The sequence below is a fragment of the Pholcus phalangioides genome, unplaced genomic scaffold (assembly GCF_987345545.1).
Source record: "Pholcus phalangioides strain wild (caught in Gottingen) unplaced genomic scaffold, Ppha-v1.0 ptg000039l_1, whole genome shotgun sequence".
Classification (NCBI taxonomy): Eukaryota; Metazoa; Arthropoda; class Arachnida; order Araneae; family Pholcidae; genus Pholcus; species Pholcus phalangioides.
In genome coordinates, this window is record NW_028301625.1 from 6,577,463 (window position 1) to 6,600,207 (window position 22,745).

A 22,745-nucleotide genomic window follows, 5' to 3' on the forward strand; every position below is an offset into this window, starting at 1 on the left:
TAGTTTTGTATAATTTTGGCTGAACCTCGCCACCTAAAAATCTATAAGAGAATTTCATCATTACTTTTCAGACAGTTATCATTCATAGGCCTTCGTTAACTCATTTGAACTACAGTCGAACCCTCCTTTTAACGAATACCGTTATAGCGAAAATCTCGTTTTAACGAACACTTTTCTAATCCCTCTCCTAAGTTAACATATTACAATGCAAAAACCTGGGATTCCTTTATAACGAAATTTCGTTATAAGGAAGTGATTTCTCCGGTCTCTTGGAGTTCGTTATAACAGGATTCGACTGTCTATACCTGGAAAACTTCAAAATCGATTCCTTAGAACAGTGGTTTCGAACCTGGTGCTTCGCAAAGCCCTTGGGGCTCCGTGTGAGCTTTCTAGGACCTCCACAACCGCTCGAGAAAAATAAAATTAGTAAATTTGATAAATGAACAAAAAAAGAAGAATGGGTTCCTCCATATAAATTATATGCTAAAAAGGGCTCCTTGAGTCAAATAGGGCTTCGCCATAGAAATTATACACTGAAAAGGGCTTCGCGAGTCAGAAAAGGTTGAAAACCGATGCCTTATTAGAAATCCGGTTTTTGATTGTATTTTTTTTTTTTTTTGAATGGGTACTTTTTTGACTGCTTCATGTGAGAAAGCTTAGTAAATAAATAGTTATTTAATAGTAAAAATTTTCAACTGCAGTGGAACCTCAATTTTCCGGAATAATGTTGGAGAACAAGGTCACGGATATCTAAGAGCCATAGTTAAACATAACTAATCACAAAACAGTTCAAATAAAATATAATATTCATACTAGAATTGTCTGAGCACCGAATCAGTTGTTAATCACCGTTAAAATTTTTGTTGAGTTTATGAAATCGATCAAGTCGATTAAAATTCAATAAACATTATCATCGAAATTTCTAAATTAATTCGGTTACTTTGACGAAACTGATTAGATGCCTTAAATTATGTTTCTGTACATAACATTTCAGATAAGTGATTCCGTTTAAAAATATTTTAATCAAATTTTGATCGAATTTTTCAACATTGGGAATACAGCACAAATTTATTCAACAAAAACGAATGGTGATTCAAAGTGAGCTTGTGTGATGATAGTTTTAGAAGACCAAAATGTGTTACCTCCACAGTGAAGAGCATTTTTCATGTTCGGGTAGCATCAGCTCTCCTAGTAGGTCAGTGGCTCTAAAACCTGTCACCCGTGGCTCCCTTGTCCATTTCATAAGTCAACTGCACCTGTCCCCCCCAGAATATAGTTCAGTATACTGTACATAGGATGTATATACAGTAAAACCTCTTTTTTAATAGCATGCTGTGCTTACGTTTTTGATACTGTCGTGAGCATGACTCAGAAAAAAATCGAAAAATTTATCAAATGGTAAAAAACATACATGCAGAGCTGCAACTAGATGTTTGGTCACCCGGGGTAAGTGCTCATTTTGGCGCCCCCTTGTAATGTTGAAGAAGAGATTTCAGAATAAAATTTGCGCCTCCTCTGGTCCAGCGCCCGGGGCACTTGTTTTTAATGTCGAGAGTTTTTCCACATGAATGGAAAAAATTAATATTCTTCAGATTTTATTTTTTCGAGCCATATTAATTATATTGTTTTTAATTCTTACTAAAAACTTGGTCATGTTATGAGAATCACCAAAGATTTTAAGAATTTTAATGTTCCAACTGTTTTTTTTAATTCTTTAATTTTATCCAAACTTGAATATACCTATATTATTTGGAACTCTGTTCAAGATTACCAAATGAAACTGATAGAGTCTGTACAATATAGATTTCTCAACCATTTGTATTTCAAGAAATTTATTGTCAATTTTGATGCTCTTACTGGTATGTTTTTACGTACTTTATTTAATGTTGTAAGTTTGAATGATTGTAGAGATTTTTTATTTGGTATCATTTTTCTATAAATTATTTCATAAGATTGATTGTATGCAAATTTCACAGGGAATTCACATTAATGTATCACACCAGATGTTATAATTTATTTACAATTAAAAACTACCAATCAAATATATGTAATTATGATCCTATTCACATTGATTCTGCAAACTATACAATTGTTGAACAGGGCACTTGGATATTTTCCATATGGTTTTAAAAAAAAATTTGAATCACCTTTTTCAACTGTAAAAATTTTATGCTTTTACTTTCAGTTTTATACATATTTTAAATTTTATACATTCATTTTATTTTTTGTATTTTATTATCAACATTTTTTATTATAACATTTTTTGTATTTTTTTAGTTCATCAGATGTAATTCATGGTTTTTATGCAATTATTTCATTTAATTTTAAGCATTCTTGTGTTCTTATTTGTTTTTTGTGTGTGTGTGTGTGTGCTTTGTCTTATATTTTATTTGTTTTTTCTCCAAATGTAACTGGATTATCTGTTGTTAAAGTGATGAATAAATAAATAAATATACGTCCTACTACTGGTGCTGGAAAAAAAATTAATGGAATAAAGGGAATATGAAGATAAGTTCAATGTACTCCATCAGCAAAACTGTTGAAAGAAAGCCGTAGCTTCTTATTGTTTAAAGCCATATGCTTGAGTATACTTACTATATAAAACTGTATAAAATTATCTTGTTTTAAACATCCAATTCTTGAATATAAAACCTCTTGAGTGACAAAAAACATTTTCAAAAACTGGCTCATGAAATTATAACTTCAAAAAATGAAATAAAAAAATAACATTCTTTTTGGGCAGTGTTAGAGGGGATATAATTTTCGACACAGTTTTCATTACATGTTTAATTAGTAATTTTCTCGTTAGGTTTCATTACATACATTATTTAACTGGTAATTTTCATTCAAAACATACAGTATTCAATTAATAATTTTTGGCATGATTGTCATTTTCCTTACATATTTATAATTAAAAGGTACCTGGCTCACTCACTCCCTCACTATTTCATTCGCTCGTTCACAGACTCGCTCACTGACTCACTCCCTCGCCTGCTCACTCAATCACTCACCCACTCACTCATCTGCTCACTCACAAACTCAGTAGCTCTCTCATCCACTCATGTCGAACTGTTGTCAGTGATTTGTTGGTCGGTGAATTTGCCTGGCTGTGAATTTTCCTGTCTGTGAATTATCCATAAACCCGGGCTGGACCAGGAAGAGTGCTGAGTTTACTATTTTTCTGTTCAAAATTACTGGGAGGGGGGGCTCCAAAATGGATAGGTGTCTAAATTAATTTTTGCTTCTAGTTGCAGCTCTGACCTGAACACATAAAATTCAGACCAATTATATGCATGAAATTTAAAAATTATTGTATGAAGATATGAATAAAATTATTTCCTAAAAAATTTTGTTTTTCACTTGAGTACTTTTGAAAATTATAAAAACTCATTTTTTTTATCATTTAATATATCATGTAGGATGCTGCTATGAGGGATATTGCTCTAGATCTTCAGAATGAAAGAAATGACTGGAAGGTTTTTTCCGCACACAATGGAATGAAACTGTTACACAAAGATATTTTAACTTTGTTTCATCAGAATTGGCTCAATGATGAGGTGACTAATTTGTTTTTTCTGTAATATAAAAAGGGAAGTTAAAGAATTAAGGAAGGAATTAAATTAATGATTCTTAGACACTTGGGTTGCTTACTTTAATAGACTAATTGGAATGAAAATTGCTATACAGGCTGTAAGATTTCCAAAGAAAAGAAAATATCTGATTTTTTTTATTAGTTATATATGTTAAAATAATGCTTCCCTTCATTTGTAATGATTTATATAGATAGTCGTGCATTCTATGTATGCAGGGCTTGCTATAGGTTTCCTTTTCACTTAAAGTTACTTTTTAAATGCTGGTCACTTTTATTACACATTTTCAGGCTCATGTCACTTTCTCTAATTCTGTGAACGAAAACGGTGACTTCGATTTCTCACACTTTGATATAGCTGCTATTTTGATGCTCTATACTTGAAATATTGGTAAAGAATGGAAAGGTGCACATTGTTTTCAATTTTCAACCCAGATATGTTCACAGGCCACAAACTGGTGTACTTGCAACACATTGATTGATGCAACTTTTATGAATAAACACATTTTACAGGTCGGATGTTGTGCAACCCATGCAATAGGGGAACAATCCAGCCAAGTTTATTTTGTTAGACAATGAAAGGTTAAGAAAACTTCCTTATTATAGTTGTTGATAAAATGGTTTACCAATAGCAAAAGAATTTTTAGTTAATGCAAAAATTTTTCTGGTTGTAAATATGGTAACACATTGATTTAATTATTTCACACCATTATGTAAAACAAAAACTCTATATGGAAGTTCCATTGAAATGCAAAGCTAGTAGAAATTGTTCACCTACCAGTGATTCCCAAACTTTTTAGTGTGCAAATTTTATGAGGCGGCTGGCCCCTCAATAATTAATGAATATACAGTGCAAAGCTCCCTTCTCTCCTATGTACAGGCCTGAGTCCCGCATGCGCGGAATGGCTGACAACTTTCTCTCAACCCCCTCCATCTCTCATTTCTTTTCTTTATGTCGGCACCTCTGGTGGCCAACCTTTTCCCAAACGGTGCCCCACTATTAAAAACATTTTTGATATTTGATACATCTTTTGAAAAATCCAACGTGCAGACTACGTGACCTGCTTTTACGGGATACAGTGCCTTCCGCTCATCTTTCAGCTATCTTATTTCCATAAAAATGCTTGTTTTGTCATTTTTCTAGCAAATTTTTTTAATCCCAAATCATGTATGTGCATCAATAGAACCTGATTTTATGTAAAATGTGTTGCGCATAGGCATTAGAATCTGAGAGTACTGCCCCTCCCAATAATTCATGAATATACAGCTTATATAGTTATACATATATATAGCTTTTCCACATCCTCTTGTATAGGCCTTGGCCAAACAATATTGAATAAATAAATAATAAATAAATACAATTGAGGCATGTGGATGCCCTTGAATTTTGTATTTTTGAGACATCCAGCAACCTAGCTTTCTGATCCCTAATTCTTTCTTCTGTTTTCAAATTAAAAATGAAACCAAAACACCTCCAACAAAAATATCTACAAGGCTGTCTCAATGAACTCAGTATGTTCCCTGTCCAGGAGCCGATGAAGCTACTAAGACAGCTATGCTTATCTCATAACTCTCCTTGAACGGGTTTTCATTTGAATAACATTGTGTATAAAGTGATAATTTCACTCCATTTTAATGGGAATTGTGGAGACATTGAAATTTTTTCATGTTCCCTAATCAACAAGAGGTCAATGAGTAAAAATTTGTGCTATTTTTTTATACAGAAAGAAATTTACTTTGTAACTTTTTCCCATAAGGAAGTAATTTATAGATATATTGATAATTAAATCTGTTAATTTATACTGCTTTTTACTTGAAAAATTCTCCAGCTCAACGGAAATTTTCTACCAAACCTGGGGTGACGACCTATGGATGGAGCCTTCCATTTCCCACCCAACTCCACTGGTTGGAAATTGTTGTATGGCAGTATATGACCAGAGTTGGTGTGCTAATGTAATTCCACAGAGGAAATTAATTTTTTTTCCTATTACCATCAAAGACGAAATGATTCGTGCATTGATGATGAATTTTTCATGCATTCGATGGATTTGATTCGAAAAATCGGAACTTGGGACTACTATCAGAATTTAGAACTACAGATGTGTATAATCTTCTATCACAGCAACCAGATCTAAAAAAATGATAATTATAAATAAATATTAATTAAAAATTATATTAATATTATTACATATTAGTATAAATATTATTATAAATAAAATGAAAATTGAAGCAAATGGTTGTCATTTTATATTTTGAAATTCTAAAGCACCAGGATAAAGTTCTCTCACCTGAGAATGTTCTGAGTAGTTTGCTAGCCAACTGCGTTCAATAAATTTCTGAAGCAGTGATGAAATTCAGGTTTCTGTTAATGTTTTTCCAGAGTTCATATGGGTCAGAGAAAACCGGGAAAAACATTTTTCTTAAAAAAAGTCGGAAATCAGGGAAAATGGCCCATTTTTGTTTTAAAAACAAAAATTTTCAGACAAGACATGGAAAATCGTCGTGACTGTCGTCTGATCGGAAAAAAATTGATCAAACTACTAATTGATAATCTACTAATTTTTCTTTTCCTATGATCACGCATCTTATGTTTATCGCTCGCACAGTGCCAATAGTTCATTTTTAACCTGGCCCAACTCGACTCATAATTTTTTATTTTAAATTTAATGACTGAATAAGAATTTCCTCCTAATAAATTTTAGTATGGGGTACCCCTTTCTCCTCCCCCCTCCCATAAATTGGAAAACGGGCCATGTTACGCTTATTTCCATTGGAAACATCTGTCAAAAAAAAAAAAAAAAAATGCCTCCATATCATTGCTGACTACATGCATCCGTTTATGGCCATAATGTTTCCTAATGATGATGGCTATATATATTTCCAGCAGCACAATATGCATCCTCCCAAGCTGGAAATATCTCAAATTGGTTTGAGGAACATGATTCAGAGTTTCAATTGCTTCAATGGTCCCCCCAGTCACCTGATCTCAACTCAATTGAGCATTTGTGGGACGAGGTTGAAAGGTCTGTTTGCAGAATTGACGATTAAAAATTTTGATGACAATTCAATTTTGAACTTTGCCAATCTTTCAGCGCTTGTAGCTTGCCATTAAAACCAGATATTTTTACGAAATTGGTGTTACCTTATAGCATTTTTTCTGCTCTTTTCCTAATGTGTGCTTAGTTTGCGCTTATAGATCATTCAGAAACTTGACAATTTTTTTTTTCAGACTTGATCAGGGTTTGTACGTCCTTACAAACTCCTTAAGAAGTCCCAACTTTTTATTTCCCCCTGGAAGGGTCCTTATAGCTCCTTACTTTTTACAGCCACTCCTGAAAAAGTCATTATTTTTTCTCTGAAACAATGATCGTTCTTAGAATAGGCAAGCCCTATGGTGACGAATAGCATTGCCTAGAAAAATAAAAGGAAGCTTCCCCCAAATATAAAGAGGGAGAAAAGAGAAAAAAAATTCTCCTTTTTGTAACAGGAAACGCGAAAGCAGTGGAGGGCATTAGAACATCCAATAAATGTGCATACCTACCAACTGTTATGATTCCATCTTATTTAGTATGATTTTAGCAAATTAATATGATTATATGCTTTTGCTTCTTATATATAAAAATATGATTTTTACTGAATCGCTAATACAGATATTTCCTGCCTATGTCGCAAACTGGGCAGTGTTAGAAATCGATGGTCTGGTGATCAACATCACTCCACGGAACCAGTAGTTGAAAATTCCCCCCCTCCCCCGCCCTTTGGTGTGAAAAATTGGGACACCACTGGGAGTTTTAGCGGTAGTTTTACTGATGCAACGTAGGTGCTGAAAAGATCTCTACTCTGCTCTGACTGTATTATGCAGTATACTGAGTTGTGCATCAATCGTTTAGCATCTATTTTGTGGATCAATATTTTTTCCAAAATTTGCATGCCATCCTAACCCTTTATGCTTTCATGGGTTATATAGCATTTTATTTTGTAATTCAGGCCAAATTTTCTGAATGAACTTGTGCCAAAAATTTAGTTCATAATTCACACATTTTTGATAGATTTACAATAATATAGACCATTTTCCAATATTTGAGTATCGTCAACATTTTTTTAAGTCTGAAATTTATAAAATTATTATTGAGTTATTCAGGGTCAAGAATTTTCAGGATTTTTGGAAATTTCAGACAAAAAATAATATTGCACTATGCACTTGTCATAGTTCTGTTAATATTGATCATTCAGGTGACTAGAATGTCTAATTTTGAGTTATGAATATCGGTTGATTTTCAACCCTTTAGTATCCCATCGAATGAATTTAATCTTTTTGATGTTTTCATGTGATCAGGGGACTCTGTGTCCCAGTGAGCCAAATCATATTTCATTTTAGATAACGCATTATGGTAGAGCAAAAATGTCAAAAGATAGACACAAGCGAACAATTTTTTGTTACTGAGCGGTTCTCTTCCTGAGAATATTTTCTTTCTTTAAATTAAACCCTACCTTCTTTTGTCATGCAAAACTTACCTTTTCTGATAATTATATAAATTTTTAGTATTGCCCCCCCCCCCTTGCCAACCCACCACTATTTTTTTGTGAATTGGAAAATAAGCCTTGTTGCACTTTTTATGGATAGAGTAGCATTTTTTTCCTTCACATGTTGGCAGAGTTGGTTGTGTGTGTGCTCGGGCCATTAACAATCCAATCATTTCGGGGCCCTGGATGAATCTCATTGTTTTTTGTTGTTTAGCATTGTAAAATTTGCAACAGCAGAGCCCTGGATTTTATTACTTGGATAAATGTATACAAATGAAAATCTTTTTTTGGCCCTTAGAGGGGGATGTCTAATAGGTCTCCTGATCAGTGGTCCCATGGGGAGGTTTAAAGTGTAGAGCGTCAATATATTCTTATATGTATTATTATTATACTACTTTGCACATTGGCTCTCTTACCAAGCATGCTCTGGTCACGTGTAAGAATCTCAGTACATTCTGTACTGAAACACGAGATGATCACGTGACTGGATACCCCTTCGGTGGGTCCGAAGGGCCATGTGTGTGAAAACACCAGATCAGCTCCAGCTCTCATACGAGGTGCATCCACGTCATCTTTCTCTCTCTTAATCTAATGTAAATATGTACCTGTAAATATCTTCTTTATAACCTCATAATTAAATATTATGTATCTCACAAACTATGTCTCATCAATACCGAGTCAGATGCGCTACCATCACCCTTTAGCAACAGGTTTCTTTTCAGGGGGTCCTGGATGAATCTTATTGTTGTTTGTTGCTTTAGCAGTGAAATTTTGCTGAAGCGGGTACCTTCTGAATGAATGTCCAGGACTCTGCCACCGAACTTATTCCGTTGTTGAGATCTCTTTCAGCCTAGCTCTGTGCAGAGTCAGGAACAAAGTGGTGTCATGTGTGTGCCTAACAGTCTGAGTGCACATCTAGTGTTGTGTGTGATTTTTCAGTGCTAGGACTACTTAACCGTAATGTGCACCTCGTACACATTCCTCTACAGAATTTCTAACAAATTGGTACATGCCAGAATATGTGTATAGGTGTTGTAAACCTAACGTGAAGCTTGTTTCTATTTAATGCTTGTTATGTGTATTGCTGCCATCTGCCATCAGTTTTTCTAACTATGAGTGAAGTGTAATGATTGAATAATTTTTTTTTATTCAAGCATAAAAAGTACATATACAATTGAAGGAGTTATACCCAAGGAGCCACGAAAGGCTCATACTGCATATTTAATACATACACAAATCGACTAACGTAAAGTATAAATGATACACAATAGAATAATTATAGGAAAGAAAAAAAAAGGGGGGGGGTTAACAAAATATATTATTAAACAGTGACAACCATGGTGGTGGTGTTTTGAGTAATTAACATGGAGGAAAAAATTACAAGGTAAAAAAAGAAAAAGTGCTGAGGACATGTAAGCTCTAGGTGGAGAGAAAAATATACTTATATTACACATAAATAAATTCAGAGGGAAAAAAAACGAAATAAATAAATAAATAAATATATATATATATATACCTGCCTAATATCGTGTAGGGCCCCGCGAGCCCGCAGAAGAGTGCTGCAACATGACGTGGCATGGACTCGACTAATGTCTGAAGTAGTGCTAGAGGTAATTGACACCATGAATCCCGCAGGGCTGCCCATAAATCCGTAGGAGTAAGAGAGGGTGGAGATCTCTTCTGAACAGCACGTTGCAAGGCATCCCAGATATGTTCAATAATGTGCATGTCTGGGAATTTAGGTGGCCAGCGGAAGTGTCTAAAGTCAGAAGAGTGTTCCTGGAGCCACTTTGTAGCAATTCTGGACGTGTGGGGTGTTGCATTGTCCTACTGAAATTGTCCAAGTCCGTCAGAATGCACAATGGACATGAATGGGTGCAGGTGATCAGACAGGATGCTTACGTACCTGTCACCTGTCAGAGTCGTATCTAGACGTATCAGGGGTCCCATATCAAGCCAACTGCACACGCCCTATACCATCACAGAGCCTCCACCAGCTTGAACAGTCCTCTGTTGACATGTAGGGTCCATGGATTCATGAGGTTGTCTCCATACCCGTACATATCCATCAGCTCGAAGCAATTGGAACCGAGACTCGTCAGACCAGGCAATGTGTTTCCAGTCCTCAACAGTCCAATGTCGGTGTTGTCGGGCCCAGGCGAGGTGTAAAGCTTTGTGTCTTGCAGTCATTAAGGGTACACAAGTGGGCCTTCGGCTCTGAAAGTCCATATCGATGATGTTTCGGTGAATGGTTCGCACACTGACACTTGTTGATGGCCCAGCATTGAAATCTGCAGCAATTTGCGGAAGGGTTGCACGTCTGTCACATTTAATGATTCTCGTCAGTCGTCGTTGGTCCCGTTCTTGCATGATCTTTTTCTGGCCGCAGCGATGTCATAGATTTAATTTTTTGCCGGATTCCCGATATTCACGGCACACTCGTGAAATGGCCGTACGTGAAAATCCAAATTTCATCGCTACCTCAGAGATGCTATGTCCCATCTCTCGTGCGCAGACTATAACACCACGTTCAAACTCACTTAAATCTCGATAACCTGCCATTGTAGCAGCAGTAGCCGATCTAACAACTATGCCAGACACTTGTTGTGTTATATAGGCATTGCCGACCACAGCGCCGTACTCTGATTGGTTTCATATCTCTTTATTTGCATGCCTGTACCAGTTTTTTTGGCTCTTCAGTTTATATATACAACCATTACTAAAAAAAGTTCCAATGTGTTTTTCTATGTTAGTCGCAGATAAGAGACAGGATTTAATTAATTTTTTGTAGGTAGGCAGAGAGACATCTGCATCGAAATTTAAAGGAAATGAATTATAGAACTTTGGAATAATATATGTAAAGTGTTTTCTAGCTATTGTTTTGTGAATTAGTGGTAGAGTGTAAGTACTATTTATTCTTGAGGAACAGCGAGTGGTATTAAGGTTGAAGGAAAACTGATTTTTGTGAATGAGCAATAGTGATTTGTGAAAATAAAGATGTCAAAGAGGTAGTATTTGTAAGTGGTTATAAAGGGCAAATGTAGGCGAGTGATAATCATTAGTAATAAACCGTAAAATTCTATTTTGAATAGAAATGATTGGGTGAAGATTAGTAAAGTAGTCACTGCGCCCCAAGCAAGAAGACCGTACATTAAATGGGAATGGAAAAATGCATAGTAAAGTGTGTTAATAAAAAGGTGTTAGTTGAACATTGTTTTAGGTAATAGAATTTGTGTGTAAAGCATAAATCTAAGTTTATTTAATAAATATTTGACATGCGATTTCCATTTCATATCTTAGTCAATATGCAAACCTAAATATTTTATTGTACTGACTTTTGCTCTAGAACTTGACAAGTGCAAGAACAATCATTGTTGCAGTTGATGTCATGGAAAATAATGCTTACGCCAGATTGGTTAGTGGGAATTGAAGAAAAATTCATAAACTTGGTTTTAGTAACGTTAATTTGGAGGTCATTAGCGCGGAACCAATTTTTTACTTTTAGGAGACCATTATTAACAATATTTTGGAGAGATTGGTAATCAGAAGCAGAAAAGAGAAGAACCGTGGCATCCGTGAATGCAATTATTTCACCTTCAATATCAAGTTCAAATCATTAATGAAAATAGTAAAAAGAAGTGGGCCGAGTACTGAGCCCTGAGGAATACCTTTTATTATGTTCATGGGATCACTAATGCTTGTAATACATTTAACAGATTGTGTTCTATTGTGGCTTCTTTTCCATTTCAATACTACTACCGCAACTCATTGTCTCTTCTTTCTTACTGAACCTCCCACTACCTAATCCTCTTCATTATGCTCTGTTACTGTTTGAATTTGTGTTCTTAAACAGTCACTTGTTATTCACACATACAGTCATGGTATATTTCTTCCTTTTCAGTAGCTGTTCAGTAAATTCCTACACATTGTACTTTTAATTCTGAAAGGTGAAATTTTGGAACCATTGGACTAGAAATTGAAAGGAAAGGGCATTAAAAAAAAGCGGGGGAGAGGTCAGCTGCCATTACTCCTGAAAAACCCCTTATTTTTTGTTTTGAAAATTTTTATGAATCCTGTTGATGCATTTTCTTTCCATAATCGATTATCCACCATAACTCAAATACAGTTTGTGATAGGACAGGGTTGGTGGGGGTGTCTCATGATCTACATGGGCCCGTCTATCACCCTCTTTCATTTAGTAGAGTAGGTTGGATTCACCCGGTATACAAGATGGGAAAACTTCAAAAGATGATAGCACAACCAATGCAAGCGTGCTAGTGCGTTTCAAAATGGCCGCTCCGCTAACGTTGAAACAGCATTCCTGTTGAAATTTATCGAAGAACAAGAACACCATGCATGCAAATGTAACCTAGGGAAGAAGAAGAAATACCATATGTGTGCAAATCTGCATCACTGTGAATAAAAGGCACGGTCACCATCCTGTACGTTACAACTGTTAGAGCGGTTGCATGCTGCAATAACTTCACAGGGGTGTTGTCCGCTCCTTTTATTCACTGTAATGCAGATTTGCATACAGTTTCTTCTTCTTTCCCAGGTTACATATGCATACATGGCATTCTTTTTCTTCCGATAAATTTCAACATAAATTCCATTTTAACATTTGCAGAGCGGGCGTTTCAAAACTGCTTGCACGTTTGCGTTTTATGTTAGACCATGCATTCTTTGATAACAATTGTTTTTATTGGTGTATGCTATCACCTCTTAAAGTTTTTCCATCTTTTCTAAATCACCCTGTATATACAGGGTACATAGCAAACAGGGGGTATGACATTTTACTGGTGAACCGTTGATCCTAGAGGTATACTTTCAATTGGAAAGTTTCTAAATAATGTGTAGTACTCAGATATACCATTCATGTTTCAAGGGATTGTATAGTTATTGAAATAAAAGAAATTAACTTTTTATGCAGTCCCTGTGTGCCCTAAACCCAATTTGGGCCTGTCTCTCCTGATGCCAACAAAGAAAATTCCATGTTTCTATGTGCAATATTCATTGAGATATTCAAATTCGAAAAACGGAGAAAAGTTTGGAAAAAAAATAACATTAAATGTGGGTAAACCATTTTTCCTGCATTTAACGCTGTTTCATATCTTGATTAATTTTGCACTTGGAAACATGAAATGTTTTTGTTGGCATCGGGAGAGACAGGGTAACAACATTTGAATTGGGTTTTGGGGCACACGGGGACTGTATAAAAAGTTAATTTTTTATTTTAATAACTATACAGCCCCTTGAAACAGGAGTGGCATATCTGAGTACTACACAATATTTGAAAACTTTTCTAACTGGAAGTATACCTCTAGGATCAACGGTTTGCCAGTAAAATTATAACTTGCCTGTTATAATAAATTAATAAATATGCTTCAATGCTTCAAACTGTTTTGTTTTAAATAAGAAAATAAACTCTATAAATTAAGCTGAAAAACAAAGATGGAATTTTTTTGTGCAGTTAAATATTTAAGCATTCCCTGATTAGTTACTACTCAAAATATGTATTGCTCAAAAATTACTGAAAACAGTGTTCTTTTTTTTTCTCGAAAAACATTGCTTTTAAATTCTGTTTTGGAGTGTGGTTGATTCTATCTATAACAAAGAAATCTAGTATAACTATACAATATTTTTAAACATGTCAATTGTGTTAGAATTCATTACCCCCGTAGGTACGCTATTCTATTTATTAACAACCCTGTTAGAGGAAAAACTCCCAGTATAGTGCTAAAATTATATTTCACCAAAAACACAAAGGCCACAAGAGGCAAATTGCCTAACGAGATGGCTGAAAAAAGATGCCTGTAAAAAATATGTATCTCAACTGTAACCATAATACAGCAACCCAATATAAAACATATATCATGGGGAGGAGTGGGATAGAAACTAATAATATGTTGCCAATAAAAAGTAGATTATGGTTGTCTTATCTAAGTATGGATAGCGTCTCGATTTATCCCACTATGCTTATCATACTACTTTTTAAAATATCAATTGTATTAGAATTCATGACCCCTGGAGGTATGCTATTCTATTTATTAATAACCCTGTTAGAGGAAAAACTCCCAGTGACACCACAACCTAGAATTGTCCCTTACTAAATGATACTGCTGTCCTCTTGTCGAAACAGTTGATTGTATTAATAACCCATGGTCTATCCTATCCATTCCGTTGAAAATTTCAATCATATCCCCAACACCTTGTCTCTCCAGTGTAAACATAGTCAAGAAATCAAGTCTTTCGTCATAGCTCAAGCCTTGTATGCCAAGTACTGTTTAACTAACATGATACCAACTAACATGATTTTTTTTTGCCTCCAGGTCATAGATTTCTATTTACATTTGATTGTAGAACGATCAAAACAGCAAGGGTATCCATCAATTTATGCATTCAGCACCTCTTTCTATGCCATATTACAAAAAGGTTATTACCTTGTGAATAGCTGGACAAATGGAATAGACATTTTCTCATATGATATCATCATGATGCCTATTGTCTCCAAGGTTCATCGTGGTCTAGCTGTAAGTATTTCAATTTTTTTTAATCATTTAAATATGCTTCTTGACAATTGTTAAGATAAAACAAGGTTTTGTGCTATAATTTATGGTAGATACAAATATATATATACTTATTATTTTTTTTAATGAATAGGTGATTGACTTTCGCTCAAAGAAAATAAAATTATATGACTCTTTGAATATTCTTGATTCTTGCTTTGTCATATTGAGGTAAGCTTCCCATAAGTATATTTTTATAAAACTGATATATATGTTTAAAATAATAGTTTTTAGATTTCTGACATTTTCAAGTGATCTTTCATTAAAACCTGAATGCTTATGAATGGTAGATATATTGAACTGAATTTATTTAGAGTAGTTTATATTGCACTTATGTCATTATGTTAATAATGTGACACTCATGACATATAGATATATATTATACAGTTTTATTATTTGAAATAATAAAACTTTTTATATAGACACACACTGTGCTCAAAAATCCAATTAGAAAGCTGCTTTCCTGTTTTACCTAAGGCCAACAAAAGAAAATTCCATGTTTCCAAGTGCTTAGTATACTCTGTGGGTTAGTTAGTTTTATTGCTTAGTGTGCTAGTTAATGATAATAACAATATTGACTGGGAATTACCCACATCTGACTTGGATGACTTCTTGACTGACACTAAATTGGGGGCAATTTAAAATGTGTTCTGATAAATACCAGGAGCTTGGGTAATAAGAAAGACATTTTAGAAACTGTGATGGCTGTTGAGGGCCTAGATCTTATAGCCATTACAGAGTCTTGGGCAAATGATTGGGATGAATCGCTCTTACACATCTCAGGATACAATACTTTTTTAAGAAATAGATCTGATAGGAAAGAGGGTGAAGTCTTGATACATAGGAAATATCATGTTTGAAAGCTAGAGAGTGTAACGTACAGAGAAGTAATATTGAAACTATATGGGTTGAGCTTGAAAACAAAAAGCATTGTAAGCTGATTGTAGGGGTTTGTTATAATCCACCAAATAGGGATCAAAACTATATTGCCAAACTTCAGGATGGAATTTCCTACTTGTGTAAGCATAAGCGGGTTGTTATAATAGGAGATTTCAACTACCCTGGCATTGATTGGGAGAACCTTTCAGGTAGAGATCAGTATGAAAGAGACTTAAATTGACGATTTATGATTAAATCGATGCTCAATAATCTTTTGTATTAGAAACAACTAAGGCTACTGCTATTTTGGATTTAGTACTTGCTAGTTCCGAGGATTTTGTTGAACATGTTTCAGTGGGAGACAAGTTTTTCTTCTAGTGATCACTGTGCCATTAGTGTTCTCTGTAACCTTTTTTGGGTAAGGTTGATAACAAAAGAATGGTTCCTTGTCTTTGGAGAACCAACTTTAATCTTCTGAGAGAAAGGTTAGCGAGAATTTTCAAAGCGACCAGCTGGAAACAGTTGTTGTGGTACGTCAATGGGAAGAATTTAGGGCAAACTGTCTTCTGTTTTGCATGACTTCATACCTTCTGTTTGTAAAAAGTGTGTTTGTTTGTTTCACCCCCTCTGGTTCAGGGAACAAGTGTGCATTCTGTACCTTGAAAAGAAAAGAGCACCCAGAAAGTATAAATGGATGAGGTGATCTGTTATCATTTACTGTTAAAAGAAAGGCATCTAAGAAAGTTATGAGGGATAGTATAAACGAAATTGAAAATTGATAGGAGAGTCTAGGGTAGAGAGTAATGCAAGCACGTGTAGTGCATTCAATGATGTTTTTCATTTCACTTTTTAATAGAGAAAACTATATTCAATGTATGGGTGTTGCATGGAGTAATAAAATACTCAATGATATTCCATTGGAAGATGAGGAGGTTCTAAATCTTCTGAATAATGTATATGCCAGCAAAGCACCAGAACCAGATGATATATATATCCTAGGGTCCTCAAGGAATGTGCTAATGAATTGTTGGGGCCAGTCGCACAGATTTGCAGGTATATTGTTGCTGTGGGCAAGGCCGTCTTAAGAGCATCATGGGCCCCCGGGCCAAATGATTTTTCTGAGGCCTTACCAGGCAAATTTTCGAAAATCTCAACCATTTTTATAAGGCCCCCGGGCTGTGGCCGGGTGGGCCCATGCCTTAAGACAGCACTGGCTGTGGGTATCACCCTAAGGGATTTGAAGCTTGTTAATGTGGTTCCGATATTTAAAAAGGGTAGTAGTAGAGAAACTGTGTCCAGTGAGTTGTTGTGAGTTGACAACTCCCTCTCGAAAATTTTGAAAATTATTATCAAAAGGCAATTGCCGAAGTGAATAGATAAGAGTTATATATTGTCCGATAATCAGCATGGGTTCAGAAAGAGAAAGTCATGTGTAACAAACCTCCTTTACTTCTATGATCATGTGATCAGGTCTTTGGGTACAAGCAAAAAGGCAGATGTTGTTTATTTTGATTTCCAGAAGACATTTGATCGGGTCCAACATGGCAAACTCTTGAAGCAGATGTTGACCATCATGGGAAAGTCAAAATTTGAGTGAATGTCAGATTTTTTGATCCTCCAGAGATCTTTTTTTTTTTTTTATTTTTTTCCTTAAAATCTAGGTTTTGGAGAAGCTGTTTGTGTGTGTGTGGCATTCAATATTTTTCTCTCTCAGATTTTATCCCTACTTTTTTTTTGTCCGGAGGGATGGATGGGTGAGTAGCAACAGAAAAGAACAATGCGAATGTGTAGCCACCCTAAATTGGGTCAGACATTATATGGGTGGGGCAAAAAAGCTATTTAGGCTGGATGAACAAGAAGAACTTTTCTTTCTTTGCTTGTCCGGACCTTTCAACATCTGTAATATTCCCCCTAAGCAGTGTTCTTAGGATCACGTGATAATTCTTAGAAGAGGGGGGGGGATATAATAGAGAGACAGTAGGGAGCCCTATTGGGAACAATATTGGTCTTCCATAGAAAGGACATAACCTTCCATCTACATCGTGGAGCAGGGCTGTTGGATCTTTAGCAGGTTTGCAAACCAGAGTTTTCACTGGGTTGGGGCTCTGTAGTGAATTTATAGCATGAAAAAACAATAATGGTGATTGTCCCAGGCCTTGGGGCTGCAGGCCTGGCAGCTTCATCCTTGTGGGTTCCCCGTGAAGGAAGAAAATTTTTTTTAAAATCATCATCCATTTTTTTATTTATTTTATTTTTTATTTTTTGATCGTGTAAATCTTTACTGACTAGCTATAGCAAACGACGAAATTGTACAGTATATGCATGCAACAGAACGAGAGAGTTCAAGAGAAGACAGACATCAGACTCGTTTGCCATTAATTGTGTTGCGACACAACATTTAGGCCAAATTTAAAGGTGTACCACAGTGTTTCCAAAAGTTATTTTCCGAGGCTCCTAGGAGCATCATGATGAGCTGAAAATATTGATTTGTGCACACAAAATCTATGCTTTAAAGTGGTTCTTTCAGGGACACCGGAAGATATTTGCTCATGTTGCTCGAGCAATACCAATCACTTGAATGGTATTGCTGAGCAACACTATTCAAATTTAGCCAATAGATAATTTCTAATTTAAAGTGCATTTCCAAATATGACTAAAAAAATGTTTAAATCCTAAATATGGATCCTAATTTATTTGGCATTAGTTTTGCCCCCTGAAAAACATACTAACAAAAGTAAAAAACCCACTACTTTTGGCTGGTATACTAGCCTGCAAAAAGACAAGAGTTACTTAATGCAGATCTTGCTCATCATTCCTATTCAAAAACAGCCGTCTACAGTCCACCGCTCTGCCAACTGAGCTATCGACGGTCAACAGCCAATGTCTAATTATCTCCCTCTTTAGGGTTTTCTGAGCAGGGATGACACCCCATTGCATTGTATCTTCAGGGGTGGGAACTCTGTGCCACACTGCGTTAGTGTATTTTCATATTTTTCTGCACCAAATAGCAAATTTTGCTTCAGTATGCCCGGAATTGGAAAGGACGGCAAAAAATTTTTGTTACTGTTTGCCGCAAAATGATTCTTTCTGAGAAGAGCATGTTTTATTCTACTGTACTCAGGGCCGTCTTAAGAGTATCATGGGCCCCCAGGCCAAATGGTTTTTCAGAAGCCCTACTTTGTAAATCCTAGAAAATTTCAATCGGATCTCATTTTTGTGAGGCCCCTCTTCTCTTGAGGCCCCCGAGCCCATGCGTTAAGACGGCACTGACTGTACTTAAACTATCTGTCCCGCATCGGGCTTTCCATCGTGAAACCCGATAATATCTGTGATCGTGCAACTGAAGATGGTTTGCAATGCTCTTTCAGCTTTAAAGCGCAAATGCGAGTCAGTTTCCATTTTAAAAAAAAATTGTTGCCACTGGAAAGAGCAGAAATTGCTGTAGCTGATTGTCATTGCGTCAAATCCCAATGTTTCGTGAAAAAAATTTCATTCCGGGAGTAAAAAGTACATGTCCGCCGAATCACAAATGCTAATTTAAAAACTTCGCAGAATAACGAGCGTTAAATCGCCAATGTTGCTGAATAACAGTGTTAAATTGCCAATATCGCCAAATAACGAGCGTCAGATCGCCAATATCGCCAAATAACGAGCGCCAGATCGCCAATATCGCCAAATAACGAGCGTCAGATCACCAATCTCGCCAAATAATGAGTGCTGCATCATCAAACATGTTGATTCTTCAAAAATTCTCTCACATTTTGCAACAATTTCTTTCTGAGTATAAAAAAATTGAAAACTTATAGAAAATTTTTAGCCCATTTGAAGTGTTGCTGTTCCAAACAGCAAATAGTGCCCTCAGTAAGCAAAAATCATCTTAAATAGACTGGTGCGAAAAATTTTATGGCAGCCGCTCTTTCAAACAAGGTGTCAAAAGCCTGAAACACCAAAAACAAAAAACAAGCTAATGAAAAGATGTTTGATGACAAAAGACAGTGCAGTTGTTTCATTTTGAAAAGGGGTGAGGGTTAACAAAAATATTCTTGTTAATTTCGCTGCTCCAATTTATAAATATCTGCTCAGAATCCTATATTTTGCTGCTCCAAAACTGCTCAGAATCCTAAATTTTGCAGCTCCAAAGCTGTTCCGAAATGTACTTTGTCACTTTCCACCCCTGTATCTTCCATTTCCTGGAACACCACCCACCCTTACTCCACCATGTCTCTGCGATGAGTTGCTCAAATTCTTTTTGAAGCAGAGCACTTTTTATCTCTTTTATTATCATAGCAATCGCAATTAAGTGGCAGCCTCGCTTCTTTGGAATGGCCATTGTCCGCAGTTTTAACCTATAAATTCAAAACACAGATTGGGCTGTACACGAAAGGACTGTCTTGTGGGGAAGAGGTGCCAACTCTTTTTGTTAAAAATTTAATGGGGAAGAAAAAAAAAACGAAATTGTTGTTCTCTGGGAACACACACATATGCCCTTTCTTTTATTACTCATCTGTCATTGAAAACCCCAGAAATGTCGCCGCAAAAGACTTCTCCAAAGCTAAACAATTCAAAAGAAAGACTGGATAGACCTAGCTCCAGGCCAGTCTTCCACAAACCTTTTTATTCCACCAGCCTCCAAATTAGGTGGTGACCATATGGCGGAAAAAAAAACTACAGTTCAGAAATTGCTTGTTATAAACCCATGTTCCCACATGTTCGATAAATTTTAAGTTTCCTTGTGATCCCCCAGTGAATTTTCTCTGTCCAATGACAAGCAGTTTTGAGATAGGTTAGAAAAGGCGATCATATTTTTACATGTCTTTGCTTAAGATACGTGTATTTTCATAACCATATGATATATACCTATTTGCCATCAATGTTTATTATGGGAAGTTCTCAATCAGAGCAGAAAAGAGAAATGATTATAAATTTTTTCTCAAAAAAATTGCATATCATCATTGATGAAGAGGACCAGATTTTATACCTCATGTGAGTTGACTTTTATCTAAACAACTTTCTCCATTGTATTATTAACTTTGTAATAGTGTGTATTCTGTCTCACACCAACAATATTTTTTTATGAAACCTCACTTCAAGGATACTCTGTACCCTGATAAATCCCTCTTCCACGATATTTTTTAAAATCTTGTTTGGAAATGCCCGTAGTCTAAGTAAACTGCCTCCCAATATAACGGTAATCCCTCTACAGTAGTGGTTCTTAATTTCACTCTGAAAATTGGTACAGGGTGATTTTTTTTTCAATACAATTTGAGCATTTTTAAAATTGGAACCATTTCTTTATGATGAACGCTTGATGTGATAGGCCGAGTTAGGACTTGAAGGGACACACTGTATATTGTTGTACCAGCTGGAGTCAATAAGTAAAGAACATTGAAACTGTTTCCCAAATTTTGAAAAAAGTTATAAAACAGTAACATTTTGAATTTATTGAAAAAAAAAAGCCAAAAATAAATGTTATTAGATCCAAAAAAAAGGAATTAAATAATAAGTAAAAGAGTTTATAAAAATAAATTAATACAGATAATTAATGTAATTGATTGAAGAAAAAATAACGAATAGAAAATTGATTATTCAAGGAGGTGCAGGAAGATAAGTCACATTGCACTTGGAGTACGGGATGGAAAAAAAGGAAAAGGGCCGCTGTTCTTCAGCGATATATTTTTTTAGAACAAGAGGATTAGATTTGCTGTACCAGTGGTTTCCAAATTGTGCGCCGTGGTACCATGACATTCTATCCATTCAGTAATTAAATGGTATTATTTATATTAAAACATTTCTTATGATAAATTATACATCAGTATTCTTAACCCTTTTCACATCTGTGGACTGGTGAAAATGTGTGAAAAATTTCGCAGACCAAAAAAAAAAGGAGAGGGAAAGAGAATGAATTCACAGACCTGGTGATGGTTAATGCAGAAATAAAACCCAATATTGACAAATCTAGAGTCAAGGAACAACAGTTTTTAATTAGTAAGGCATCTGTTTTTCTATGTTGAAACAGAAAAGTTCATATACACTGTGTGTGACTGGGTGGCCAAAAAAGAAAATATCGCAGTGTATTGCAGGCCTTAGAGAAAAAGTATTATGGTTCCATTTTTTTCTGTCAGACTGGACTGGGACTGAAAAAATTATTATAATAATTTTTTTTTCAGCTGTAATATTTTCACACCTGAATATGGGAGCTATGTCAGATTTGTGTTGGGGAAACTTAACAGTGTGCCCAGCATTTGGCGTGTTTTGTGTTCAGTAGGTGGTGCCATCTATATAGTGCTGCAACTAGATACTTTCTCAAACGGGGCAAGCACACATTTTGGCACACCCATGTACTGTAGAAGAAGCAGTTATAAAGGGTGAATTTGGTGCGCCCCCCTCTAGTCCAGAGCCCGGGACTCTAGATCCCTCCACCCTCCCAGTTGCTGCGCTGCATCTATCCTCCAAACTGGTAAGCAATTTTTATTTTATTGAATACATTTGGACTTGTATAATGGCAAGCCACAACTGTTATAGTGTGATATGTACTTCTTAAATGAGTATTTAAGAAGTAGGTAGGTATACTTCCCTTGGACTTATATACAAAGGGTTGAATTAAATTTCCAGAAAACATTCTGCAACAGATATTTGCTACTAAAAAATAAATATACTGAATGATTCACTAAGATTCAAAGAGCAATATTAATCAAGAAATAATTAAATTAAAATATCTTATAAATGCACGTTTTTTTTAGCATATTTAGCAAAAAATAAGACATTTTCAGGTGTCGAAGGTTTCAAGACGAAAAAAAAGGACTTAATGGAATGGACTGTCTATGCACCCTCTGGAATAAGGTGTGCGGAGGGGTGAAAAGGAACTACCCACATTTTTGCCCCAGACAGAAAAGATGAAAATTCATTAGATGGATGCTAAGGATTGTGAATCGGTTGCTATTCACAGCTCAAAATGCTATTCTTTTGCAATGTTATTTTTTGTACAAAAATCCAATAAAACAACAATAAAAAGTAGTTTTGCATTTCAAACATGATAAAATTTGAAGGACACAAACAGTAGCGTACGTAGGATTTTCTTGTTGGGGGAATTCATAATTTTTTTTCTTTCCAGGGTTGGATAATTTTTCCCTTTATAAAAATACAATGATCTTGTCTCAGCCCCCCCCCCCCTGCTGCTGCGTAAGCCT

General features: G+C 35.5%; 1 protein-coding gene across 2 annotated transcripts in view; it reads left to right on the forward strand.

Annotated features, from left to right (window-relative positions):
- Window positions 1-22,745, forward strand: part of LOC149065507 (uncharacterized) — a 162,972-nt gene that overhangs the window by 120,954 nt on the left and 19,273 nt on the right. For both annotated transcript variants that reach the window (XM_089253565.1, XM_089253566.1), the window contains exons 14-16: window positions 3,420-3,557; window positions 14,443-14,643; window positions 14,774-14,850. In XM_089253565.1, coding sequence (XP_089109691.1) covers window positions 3,420-3,557; window positions 14,443-14,643; window positions 14,774-14,850 — 416 coding nt within the window. The remainder of the gene's footprint in view (window positions 1-3,419; window positions 3,558-14,442; window positions 14,644-14,773; window positions 14,851-22,745) is intronic.